The sequence below is a fragment of the Ovis aries genome, chromosome 22 (genome assembly GCF_016772045.2).
Source record: "Ovis aries strain OAR_USU_Benz2616 breed Rambouillet chromosome 22, ARS-UI_Ramb_v3.0, whole genome shotgun sequence".
Classification (NCBI taxonomy): domain Eukaryota; kingdom Metazoa; phylum Chordata; class Mammalia; order Artiodactyla; family Bovidae; genus Ovis; species Ovis aries.
In genome coordinates this window covers 22,444,310-22,457,448 of record NC_056075.1, presented here as the reverse complement: position 1 = coordinate 22,457,448, position 13,139 = coordinate 22,444,310, and the positions used below count along the sequence as shown (strand labels likewise).

The 13,139-nt window shown below is 40.0% G+C and overlaps 1 protein-coding gene across 7 annotated transcripts in view; it reads left to right on the top strand.

Moving 5' to 3' along the window:
• Positions 1–13,139, top strand: part of ARMH3 (armadillo like helical domain containing 3) — a 166,935-nt gene that overhangs the window by 65,684 nt on the left and 88,112 nt on the right. For all 7 annotated transcript variants that reach the window (XM_004020136.5, XM_012102828.4, XM_027960466.2 and 4 more), the window contains 2 exons: positions 6,026–6,108; positions 6,703–6,829. In XM_004020136.5, the coding sequence (XP_004020185.1) occupies positions 6,026–6,108; positions 6,703–6,829 (210 nt within the window). The remainder of the gene's footprint in view (positions 1–6,025; positions 6,109–6,702; positions 6,830–13,139) is intronic.

The following is a 13,139-nucleotide window of genomic DNA, read 5'->3' as shown; positions in this document are numbered from 1 at the left end:
ATCAGAGTCCAGAGTTCTAAACAGTTATGTCAGACAGATTCTGCCAGGGCAATTATTGTCCTGGCAGAGGATTCTGGGAGAGAGATTCCTGATGTTTCATGCTCTGCCACCTTCCCAGAATCCTCCCACTGGGTATACCGACTTTTGTGCTCTGTTCACCTGGAGAGGCTCGTAGCATATAACCAAAGCCATTTCATTTTCTTGCTGGATTCATTGGTCTCTGTTTCAGTAAGGCACTTGGGTTTAACAGTCAGCCAGATGCCTGTATTCTGAGAACCCATCTAGTGTATTTTTGAATTTTTCTGCTGGTCAGTGTTGGTTTCTAAGTCCTTCCTGTGCCACTTTGCTGACTGACAGTGAGCCTGCTGATTGCTGGCAATGTCCCTGAGTAATTGGTGATTTTGTCCAGAGATGCTCAAATTGCTAGAGTTTATAGTGCCTCTGGGGTTTCAGAGGCATTGACTTGTTCAGTTCAGTTCAGTTGCTCAGTCTTGTCCAACTCTTTGCGACCCCATGGACTTTAGCATGCCAGGCTTCCTTGTCCATCACCAACTCCCAGAGCCAACTCAGACTCAACGTCCATTGCATTGGTGATGCCATCCAACCATCTCATCCTCGGTTGTCCCGTTCTCCTCACGCCTTCAATCTTTCCCAGCATCAGGATCTGTTCCAGTCAGTCAGTTCTTCACATCAGGTGGGCAAAGTATTGGAGTTTCAGCTTTAGCATCAGTCCTTCCAGTGAATATTCAGAACTGATTTCCTTTAGGATGGACTGGTTGGATCTCCTTGCAGTGCAAGGGACTCTCAAGAGTCTTCCCCAACACCACAGATCAAAAGCATCAATTCTTTGGCACTCACCTTTCTTTATAGTCCAACTCTCACATCCATACATGACTACTGGAAAAAAGATACCTTTGACTAGACAGACCTTTGTTGGTAAAGTAATTTCTCTGCTTTTTAATATGCTGTCTAGGTTGGTCATAACTTTCCTTTCAAGGAGCAAGCATCTTTTAATTTCATGGCTGCAGTCACCATCTGCAGTGATTTTGGAGCCCCCCAAAATAAAGTCTGTTACTGTTTCCATTGTTTTCCCATCTATTTGCCATGAAGGGATGGGATTGGATTCCATAATCTTAGTTTTCGGAATGTTGAGTTTTAAGTCAACTTTTTGACTGTCCTCTTTGACTTTCATCAAGAGGCTCTTTAGTTCTTCTTCATACTAGTGCTATTTGTAGCCTGTCCTTTGAGTTCTTCTACCTCTCTCCTAAGCTAGTAAGGTTCTAAGTATTTCTCTTCTATCAGTCACTGTGAAGTTACCCATTTTCCCTAATGATCAGGTTTTGACTTGGAATCTGTGGCCTCTCATCCTAACTCCATGCCAGGCCACAAAATAGGGCCTGGCTTAGTCTTGTCTTTGCTTTCTGTCTCTTTGTCTTCATAGCAGGTAAAAGCTGTTCAAAGAGACTGCTCTCTCTGACCTGATTCTTCAGAGACATTTATTTGTGCTCTGCTCTCTGCCTCCTTCCTGTCTTTAGTCTTATTTAAATGTCATTCACTTGGTTTTGTAATTAAACCTCCCCTCTGCTTCTCTGAGGCAGGCGCTGAGCTACCACTTAATTGTGTCTTCCTGTGGTTGGCTTGCTCCTCTCTGCACCTGGTTTACCTCAATGTGGGGAGAGGTTTTAGTTCTGGAGAAGTTCCCATATATATCCATTATTCACCCTATGCTCCTACACGACAACATGGTTTGCTGCTTGCTACCTTCTTTTCCTTCACTTAAATTCAAAGCAGAATAGAAAAAGTCTGGGAAAGTCCTCATTGTGTCGGGTATATTAATGCTAGGAACAGCTCTGTGAACAAGGTTCCTTGTGCAGTGAGGTGGCCTTGTGTCAGACAGGAGGATTCTCAGGTGGGTGGTATTGAACTCTTCACATTTAAAAAACAGATTGGCTGCTTTGCCTCTGTGAATTCACTTGGGACGCAGGGAACTGTCAGGGTACCCATTCCTGGCTCAACTTTCCAGAACCTGTGCACTATCCTTTGTTCTACTTGTGTCTGCATACAGAAAAGTCAGAACTTCTGCATCCTGCTGCCATATTTGATGCACAAGACTCTCCAAGGAAAGAAACTTGGAGGACTAAGTAGGAGACTGACACTTGCCTCTAGTACAGAGTCAAAGAGGCAACATCCAGGCCAGAATAATGGAGTGTGTAGCCTTTCCCTTCTCCAGAGGAATTTTCCCAAATCAGGGATCGAACCCAGGTCTCCTACATTGCAGGCGGATTCTTTACCAGCTAAGCTACAAGGGAAGCCCAGGGATACTGGAGTGGGTAGCCTATTCCTTCTCTAGCAGATCTTCCTGGCCCAGGAGTCAAACTGGGTTCTCCTGCATTGGAGGCAGATTCTTTACCAACTGAGTCATCAGGGAAGTAAAGAGGCAGCAGTTGCAGCTAGTTTGTAGTTCCTGAAAGCGAATCCAGAAACTTAAGTTTTCAAAGTGCCTGGTGGAAAAGACTTTCCAGTGAAGAAACAAGTGTGTATGGAGCACCCACTTCCCTACAACTTAAACTTGTTGAATGTGTAATGGAATACCTCAGATGTTTCACTGACATAACTTCTCTATTTTTCACTCAGTACAGGTTAAGAGTATTTGAAGCCAGGGATCTGGATCCTCCTTTAGTAGGAATAAAAAAGATTTAGGAGTCAAACCCAGCAATTAAAAATAAAACATAAAAAAATAAAAATAAAGAGGGGAGATGAAAGCTGATATAGAGGGCCTTCCGAGGTGGTTTTTGCTGAGAAAAGCTACTGGGAGTGTTTTAGTGTTGAGAATGAGTAGAAGAAAGGTAATAATAAGGTGTTAAGCAGCTGTGCTATAATAAGTAGCTGAGGAGCAAGAAAAGGAGAGTGCCAAGTAAATGGAAATAACCTTGGAGCAGCCAATAGATGGAGAAAGTTATAAACCAGAGTCTTCTAGGAAAGTGTTGATAATAGTATAGTTAGCAGATCTTAAGCACACCATTTATACATAAGCTTCCTTCTGTTTTAATATTTGATTGCATCTAGCTCAGATGGTAAAGAGTCTGCCTGCAGTGTGGGAAACCCGGGTTTGTTTCCCGGGTCGGGAAGATCCCCTGGAGAAGGAAATGGCAAACCACTCCAGTATTCTTGCCTGGAAAATCCCATGGATGGAGGAGCCTGGTAGTCTATAGCCCATGGGGTACCAAAGGGTCGGACATGACTGAGCGACTTCACTTTCACTTTTAGCACCTTTATTTGTCTGTTGTTGTTCAGTTGCTAAGCAGTGACTCCATGGACTCTTGCAACCCTGTGGACTGCAGGCTTTTATCTTAATGGAATGGAAGAAGGAACATTAAACAGGAGACCAGGTTCTAGTCCCTGCTTGGTCACTAACTAGTTGGGGTGGTGGTTGGGGGTTGTTTTTGAATCCAAAAATGAGGGAGGAGGATTAAATAACCTCTGAGGTTCTTTCTAGCTCCAAAACTTTAAAATCAACTATGTTGAAGCCTCACAGACTTTGGACTCCCATGACGTCGTGTCAGAGGATAGAAGACCATGTATGTGTGTATAGGACACTGAACAGTTGATAGAATGCTAAGTCAGAGAGATGTCGAAGGAAAAACATGTTATATTATGGGATATTGGGGCATTCTTTCTTGAAGAAGAATCATGGTTCCTGATGTCAGAGGCTCGTGGGAGCCAATTTTAAGGTTACTTTGTTCATTATAGCTGCCTTTTAAATTCCCTCTAGAGAATGATGACTTCCAGGTAAGAAAACCCTGGCTTTTTCAGAAGGTAGGGGGTCTGACCTGCATTGTCAGGGATAGAATGCAGGTTTCCCCGACACAGACTCTCAGAGTATTGCAGTGCTGGACTCTCCTTGTCAACACTATTTGACTCTGCTGACATCGGTGACAATTGAAACACAGGCCACCTCTTGGCCTGTGCTAGAATTGCTCTCTTCCTCCCCTCATATTTATCACTTTGTCATCCCTGACTCTGAATCCCAGAGATCAAGGCTAGCTGTAGTCCAGCAGAGGAGCAATAAATCATTGTGCTCACTTCCTTTTCTCCAGGTTTTCTACCCCTTAATTACCACATAACCACTGCTGAGGCTGCACCTTTGTGCTGCATGTGCCTGGGACAAAAGCCTTCTTGATTGGTTATGTACAAAAGCAACTTTGTCTCTAGCTAGCCATTATGTTTTGCAGAATGCCACATGTGTTACCCATCCTTTTTTCTTGTCTCTTGTGAATTTATAGAGTCGTACTGTCAGAAGATTTATCTATTAACAGGGCTTGTCTAAGCTCTGGGGATAGTGAGGGTGGCGTGGGAAGCCCCTACACATTATGAAGAGAGATTTGGGCTGGGTTAGTCTTTTTCTTGGCCTTGCTGCAGCTTGCAGGATCTTAGTTACCCAATCAGAGATTGAACCCGGGCCACGGCAGTGAAAGTGCCGAGTTCTAACCACTGGACTGCCAGGGAATCCCCATGGGTTAGTCATTTTTATGTGGATTTTAGCTAGTCCCCTTCATTCTCTGAGCTCCTGGTAGGAGCTTAGTAGATTGTATGATCCAGAGTGGTCTCCCGTGGAGCTTTTTTGGGTCCAGTCCAATAGATCACTTGTTAACAGACAACATCAAAAAAGCCAGCTGCCTATCATTTGCCTTTCCATTAGGAAACCTCAGAGAACTTGAGTCAGGGTGAAGAGTTCATAAATGAGGATGCCTGCCTCCTTCAACCCTAGCGAGGCTTTTTTTTTTTCCTATTTGAAGGGAAGAGTCAGGCTTTAGAAACAGAATGTAGACAAGCTCTTGTACTTTTCCTTGCCTGCTGTTTCTTTACTGTACCTGTGCTTTTAGAGGGTTGAGAGTGAGGGGTGTTGTATGGCAGGCAGCAAGTGTCTGGAGAGACTTACTCCTACTCAGCATTCCCTGCTGTTTCAAATCTAAGCTCACATCTCTTTTCTAAGAGTAGTAAACCACACAAAGCTCAGACAAGAGAATGGACTTCTCTGCTGACAAAAAAGCAGGTATGGTCTTAGGAAAGGAGCGGTCAAGCCTTTTTTGTGTGTGTATATGTAGAAGTAGGTTGACAGGGAGAAGACAAAAGGAACATCAAATACTTGTAGCCGCTGAACCCCTCCTTTATATCCCCCATCACACAGGGGAGATAGGTACAGTGGCAGTGGCTATGGTGGGCACAGAAGCAGGACTGAGTTTATAGCCTTGGGTGAAAGAGTATAAGGCAGTTGTTAAATTATTTTATGCTTAATATTTATTGGCAAAAATGTCTTTAAAGCTGTACTGTTTAACTACGGACTTAGCGGTCAGTCTCATGATTGAGATTGCTTGGGTTTTGGCACTCTCTCCACTCATTAAAGATTACAAGGCAAAAAGGGGACCTTTTCAGTAAATGTTTTCACAGTTAAGAGAGGACAGAGCACGTTGCACTCTTATTTGAATATTTAGAACAGTTAAGGGCTTTTTCTTTTCCTTCATGAGCTTTTTTTATCCAGAACTAAAGCAGTAGGTTCTACACTATGTCTGTTGATCATTTAGATTCGAAAGATGTCCTTCTTAGCAGTAATGTTTGAAACAGATACGTAGCTAAAACTTGGTGACTTGAAACACTAGCAGCCTGGGGTGAGAAGGGACGCTCAGTAAACTGAGGAAATTTGATGGGGAAATCAGCATATAGGTGTAAATTTGGAACACTGAAATGTCCATTTTATAGTCAAATTTCTGAGCTTAATTGCTAAATAAGAAGTAAAAAGTAAATTTTTAAAAACTTTCTATGGACAGATAAGCAGACATGTGCTTGAGAATGTCAGTGCTTTCTTCAACTACACCTGCTCTGACTGCTTTTAAAAATTTCCTAGTAGCTGTGGTATACTCGTTCTAGCCCTGTTTGGATTTCTTTAGATCTAGTCTACTTTCATTTAACTTTATTGATTATGCTTTGATTATCTTATCAATGTTTTTTTTTTTTTCTTCTTTTAAAGCCTTGATAAATTTGTTGAAGTTCCTTATGTCAAATGAGACTGTACTTTTGGCAAAGCACAACATTTTTACGTTAGCTCTTATGGTGAGTAGCAAAAAAACACATTTATTTTTCTGAAGCTATACTATAGGGCAAAAATGGGCTGGTTTGAGACAGGAGCTGGTGTTCTAAGGATTAAACTATAGGGGGATACCAGGCCTTTATTTTCCCTTTGGATCAGAATCTCTCTACTAGTGCTTCCACTTTCTCCTGTGTCTTTGGAGAACCTGGGGTTCTTTCATGAAATAATGGTAACACACACTGTTATATAATATTCCCACCACACAGATATAAGAGGTGTTCTTTCATGAAATAATGGTAACACACACTGTTATAATATTCCCACTACACAGATATAAGAGGTGTAAATTAATTTCAAGGGGATTGATAATACGGAACAGTAGAAAATAATTAGAAAGTGATGAGTTTTCAGTAATTATTACTTTATGTAATTTATTGAATGGTAAGTTTTATAGAAGTTAATTTTTAATAATGATTTTGTTTAAGAACCAACTAATTGTTGAAAATTTAACTGCTCTTGAAAGACAATAAGAGCTGGCTATATAGCACACTACTGATAATACCCTTCTGAGTCTTCATAGTATGATGTCTATATATGGTCTTTTGCTTCTTTTTTAGATTGTGAACCTATTTAATATGTTTATCACATATGGAGATACATTCCTGCCCACTCCCAGCAGTTATGATGAACTCTACTATGAGATTATCCGCATGCACCAGAGCTTTGACAACCTCTACTCTATGGGTAAGCTGTCTTCTTTTTATTTTTCTCTCCCCATCAGCTGTGATTTTTGGTCTGTGAAAGGAAAAGACTGCAAAAGATTCTCACCTAGTTGCTTGGTGCCCTTACTTGGCACAGAACTATAGTAGTCTCCTTTTCTCAGGCAATAAGAAAGTATGTGTGGACTTCCTCGCCTTCAGGAACTCAGAATTCATCTCAGTAGAAAGCTGGTTAGCGTCCCTGTAGCCCTTTCTTGATGTTTGTGAAAGAGAGAAAATAGGGAGGCTTGTAGATTTAGTGAATGCCAGTGAGATGGGTGTGAGAGTGGGTGGGAGTTGACAGCAGCAAATAGAAGAGCTTGGATCCCAAAGGAACATTGTGTGATTTGAAAAGGTACAAGGTTTTAAGGATTTTTAATGTACCTATGTATTTTTAGCATAACTTAGAAGAGGAAGTGGGCATTAGATAAAAATCTTTTTTAAAAAAACCTTTTGGTGACTGGCTCACCTAAAATTTACTCTGCAGCCACATGAGTATTCCTTATTTCTGTAAGAGGTCATGTATCCCTGTAAGTTTGAGTGTAGAGTCTAATCAAACCTACCTAAGTTTAAAGGTCAAGAAAGATTTCTTTAGATTTCCCAGAAATAGTAAGCCACTCAATAAAGCTGTCTATTAAAAAGCTCCAGCTTATTAGCTTTAGTGGGATGTAATTGATATATAATAAACTGCATTCTTTTTTTTTGGCCATGCTGAGGCATGTGGGATCTTAGTTCCCTGATCAGGGATGGAACCCATACCCCCTGCAGTGGAAGCATGGAGTCTTAACCACTGGACCCCCAGGGAAGTCCCAAACTGCACTTTTTTAAAGGATACAATTTTTGATAAGTTTTGGCATGTACATGAAGCTGTCATTAAATCAAGATAATGTACATATCCACCCCCCCTCCCCAAATTTCCTTGTGTCCCTTTATGTCACTTTTACCACCTCTGTCCCTTATCCCTAGGCAACCCCTGATCTGCTTTCTGTCACTGTTGATTAGTTTACTTTATCCTTATTGTTGGGACTATTTATGAAAAGTTCATCTTCTGCTTGGGACTCCTGTATGTATCATGAGTAAAGTGGAGGGGATTTGGAATACATGGAGAAGAGTAGAAGCAAAGAGTGGAAAGAAGGATTGCCTAGGAGGAATTTTTTTTAAAATTTCCCTGCTCTCTCATTCTCAATGTAATAGCTTTAGGATCAGGTCAGCTCCCCTCAGAATAAGAGGTTCCCATTGTCATATCAAGTCACACGTCTTTTTTTTTTTTTTTTTGGCTAGTAAGTTTTCCATGAGAACCCTCTAGCAAATTTCCCATTGGCAGAATGTTCTCAGTGTACCCTGGTGTGGTTTGCATCTACCTGGCTTTTACCAGTGTCCTTGTTTTCAAGAATATAGAATTTTCCAAGGGTGAAGAGCTGCCCCAGAGGCTTTAATACCCATTAATGGATGAATAAAGAGGTCTTTCAGTGAGGAAAGGAAGGAGAGTTGGAGTTGGGGAGGTATTTTACAGATGTCCGACTTAGCCTGCGCAGTTAAGCCATGTATACAGTCAAATGAGATCAGTGTTTACAGCTATAGCAACAAGAGAAGAAAGGATATCTGGGAATGCTCAGATGTACTAAGAAAGTACAAAGAGGAAAGTGAATTTTACTAAATGAAACACAACAAATAGTAGGAGGCGGCATGTTTCAGTACTCTCCATTTTGTGTAAAGTATGATGAAACTTCAGGTGGAAAAAAATGTATTTTTTAGTCAGGTTTTTTGAAGTATAATTTACATATATGATATAATTCACCATTTTTAATGTACTGTTCTGAATTTCAGCAAATGCATATAGAAGTATAATTATCACAGAAAATCAAGATTTAGAAGAGTTTTACCATCTCAAAAACTTCCCTCTTCTCTGTACCTCCTGTAAGATCAACTCCTCCACCCACTCCTGTGAGATCAGCTCCTAGCCACTTTCTAGCAACCACTGATCTATTCCTTGTCCCCATGATTTTGCCTTTTCTAAAAAAGTATATAGATGACATCATACCGTTTTTTGAGTCTGGCTTCTTATACATATTAATTAGTTTGAAGTTATCCATGTTGATGCAGGTATCAGTAGTTTGTTCCTTTTTATTACGGGGTAATATTCCATTATGGGAATATGCTAGTTTAACTTATCCATTTATCAGTGGAAGGACATTTAGAAAGTTTCCAGTTTTTAGGGATTATAAATAAAACCTCTGTAAACATTTTTGTACACAGATTTTTGTGAACACAAGTTTTCTTTTCACTTGGTACCTTCCTGAGCATATGGAGCATATTTACAATAGCTGTTTTAATGTCCTTTCCCTCTAACTCCATCATCTCTCTTCATGTCTAGGTCTGTTTTATTGACTGATTTTTCTCCTGTTTATGGGTTATGTTTTTCTGGCTTCTCTGGGTTTTTTAAATTAATTAATTAGGCTGCATTGGGTCTTAGTTGTGGCACGCAGGATCTTCGTTGCATCATGTGGGATCTTTGGTTGCAGCGCATGGGCTCTATTGGGATCTGAGTTCTCTGACCTGGGATTGAACCCATGTCCCCTGCACTGCAAGGTGGATTCTTTTTTTTTTGAAAAATTTTTATTGAAACAGTTGATTTACAATGTTGTATCAGTTTCAGGTATAGAGCAAAGTGGTGTGTGTGTGTGTGTGTGTGTGTGTACATATGTGTATTCTGTTTTAGATTCTTTTCCACTATAGGTTATTACAAAATATTGAGTATAGTTCTACAAGGTGTTTTCTTAACCACTGGACCACCAGGAAAGTCCCTTTTCTACTTCTTGAATGCTGGTAATTTTTAAATTGGATTTTGAACATTGTGATGTTAATGTTGTAAAGTTTGATTTTATTATGTTCCTTTATATAATGTTAGACTTTGTTCTGGAATGCAGTTATGTTGTGTGGAATCAGTTTCATCCTTTTAGGATTTGCTTTTAAGGGTTATTAAATTGGGTTAAGAGCAACTTTTATTATAGGCTAATTTGGCCAGATTACTAATACAGTACCCATCTGAAGATTCTTCTTGATAATTCATATATTAGTAGGTTTTTCTACTCTTGCTGGTGGAAATGCAAATTATTTTGCTTGTAGAGCCTTCCATGAGCTCCACAATTTCTACTCTTTTCCAGTGGTTCTTTACCCCCAGCCTTGAGTAGTTTTCTCTTTCTTATGTGCAGATCAGTGCTCAGCAAAAGATGTAAGAGGACCCCTCTACAAACTTACAGAATACCCTGTTAAACTCCCTCCTCTACAGTACTCTACACCACAAATTCTAGGTGCCTTGGCCTCTCCAGCTGCTAAATCTCTGTGTCTTTGATTTGGCAAGCTTCTGGATTCTGTTTAAGTTCCTCCTCTCTCCCTGTAGGTTGGAAACTTTCACACAGTAAGCTGGGATAATTCTAGGGCTCACCTTGTTTGTTTTCCATCTTCAAGGATCACAGTTCTGTATACCCGTTGTCCAGTGTCTGAAAGCTATTGTTTCTTATATTTCGTTCAGTTTTTTATTGTTTAAGGTAGAAGGGTTAATTATGTCTTTTTACTTCATCATGGCTAGAAGAGGGAGACTCTTGATGAAGAGACACATTTAATATTCTTATGGCAGTTAAGTTACTGCAGTGATATCCTCTGATGAGGAAGGACCTCGACACAAGCTACCCTGAATCATAAATGATACCATATTTTGAACTGTTTTTTTCCTTTTAGAAAAAGATAATTACCAGTACTAAAGAAAAAACAAGGTACAAATTTTTTTATTTAATACAATCTCTCCTTTCTGGTATGACCACTAATTTTCATATGGGCTTCCCAGGTGGTGCTAGTGGTAAAGAACCCACCTGTTAATGCAGGAGGTGTAAGGGATGTGGGTTCGATCCCTGGGTTGAGAAAATCCCCTGGAGGAGGGCACGGCAACCTATTCAAGTGTTCTTGCCTGGAGAATCCCATGGACAGAGAAGCTTGGTGGACTACGGTCCACAGGGGTCGCAAAGAGTCAGACACGACTGAAGCGACTCATCATGCATGCACGTATTAGTCTACTTTATGCATAGTTTTACATAATTGTGATCATGTTATCCTATTTCTTTTAAAAAAAAAAACTATTATAGAACTTTTTTTTTTTTTTTGGTAGTTTTCTTAAGTTTCTCTCTCCCTCCTCTCTTTTTTTGCATAGTACGGATACTGTTTATCTAACCATTCTTTCCTTTCATGAAAATTTGGTTGTTTCCAGTTTTTGCTATTACTTAAGTCTCTTTTTTAAATGGCTGCATGGTATGCTGTTTTTGTGTATCATACTTTGTACTACCTAAATGATAACCTTAGCTTTGAGGCGTTTGGGCATTTTGAGATAATTTTGTGTTTAAATTTGGGAACTTAGAAAAGAATGTAAAAGCCAATGGCTTGGAAAGCTTGTTTCCCTTGGAAATGCAATGATGAGGTCATCTGGGTGCCTATTCACTAAGGAACAAAAGTGACAGGATGTTAACAGAGAAATAATCCATGAACAGAGTTGAATACCCCTCTGAGGTAAGGGGAGTAAAATTCAGCTCAATTCCACAAATACTAGATCCTCACCATCAGAGAATTTATGATTTAATGGAGGGTCTAGTGGAAAACATATATATCTAAACAGTTTTTGCAACTGAGTGGAAAAAAATATGTCTGACCTGCTTGAAACAGTTTTGTTCATTCATGAATAAATTTGTGCATACACTTAATGAAACCCTGAGTTGAGACTGAAAAGCTCTAACTTGAAACTGAGCTCCCCTGCACTATATCTTGTAAATTAGGAAAGCAGCACTCTGATAATGTTTTATTAAGGCTTCCATCTTCTCTTTCATAAAATTGCATGAATTTATAAAAATGAAATACTGCTGAAATAGATGCAGAGTAGCCAGATGAGTTTTCTTTCCCTATTACAGCTATATGCCCTCCCTCTAGTATAGCTGCTGCTACTGCTACTTTTGCTAGAGGAATACTGGTCAGGAGTTGGTAGTGATGGTACTTGTGCAGATTGGTTATATGTTTTTTAATGTTAGGCTCTGATTAACTAACTAAATAACTGTCTCCTCTGAGAAAGTCTTAAGTATATTCTTGCATTTGTTTGGAAGACAGTCTATTTAATAAATAATAGCTAATATTAATACTTATGTAACAATTACTATGTGCCAGGTACTGATCTAAGGCTATATATATATATAACTTACTTGATTTTCATGATAATCCTTTCATGTAAGTATTGCTGTTTTTCTCTAGTACGTGGCCAAGGCTAGACTTGGACACCAACAGTTGGCTTCAGAGCTCACACTCTTAACCACTCAGTGTATCAAGTACAGGCTATAGGACCATTCCCTCCAGGTTTAAATTCTAGCCCCATTATTTACAGTTCTGTGGATAAGCTGGATTGATTAATTGTTTGTCCCCTCTGAGTCTCATATGTGTGCTGTATTGTATATATTCTTTGTCCAGTTTCTGGCACATAGTAGATTCTCTACATGTTTAGTTCATATTCGTTATTCACTCATTAAAAACATATGCTTGGAGTGCCCACTGTATGCTTGTTCTTTCAAGGAATGCTTGTGCTGGTTTGTCTCTTTTCTGAAGGAGTATAGGTACTATAATGTGTGGCCCTGAAGCTCATAGCTGATAGAGAATATATGCATGTGTGTGTGCTAAATTGCTTCAGTCATGCCTGACTCTATGACCCTGTGGGCCATAGCCCGTCTGGCTCCTCTGTTCATGGGATTCTCCAGGCAAGAATATTGGAGTGGGTTCCAGAGTATCTTCCTGACCCAGGGATCAAACCCAAGTCTCTTACGTCTCCTGCATTGGCAGGCGGGTTCTATACAACTAGCACCACCTGGGAGCTATATTTCCATCATCCCTTCTGTGAGTAAGGGTGTAAGAGACTCTGGTCAGAGAAGGGAAGAATATTCCAGTTGATTCATGTTGCAGGTTACACAGTTAAGTCAACGGAGCTAAAGCAGGTTACTCTTTGATTGAAACATGACCATCCTCTGTCTTTCAAGATTATTTATCCTATTTGACCCAGTTCAGACCTTTAGGAGAAAGATATACTGTATGTGGAACAGGAAGGGACACTTACTCAGCTGGCCAATTCCACTAAATCAGCCCCAGCTATTAGGGAAATGATTAATGTGGCAATCAGGTTACCTTCACATCACCACCCCAGTGTAGATTTTAACTGAATGCAAAAACTAAGTATGGAAACATTTTAGAGGGGAGTGGAGAGAGGGAAACCCAAG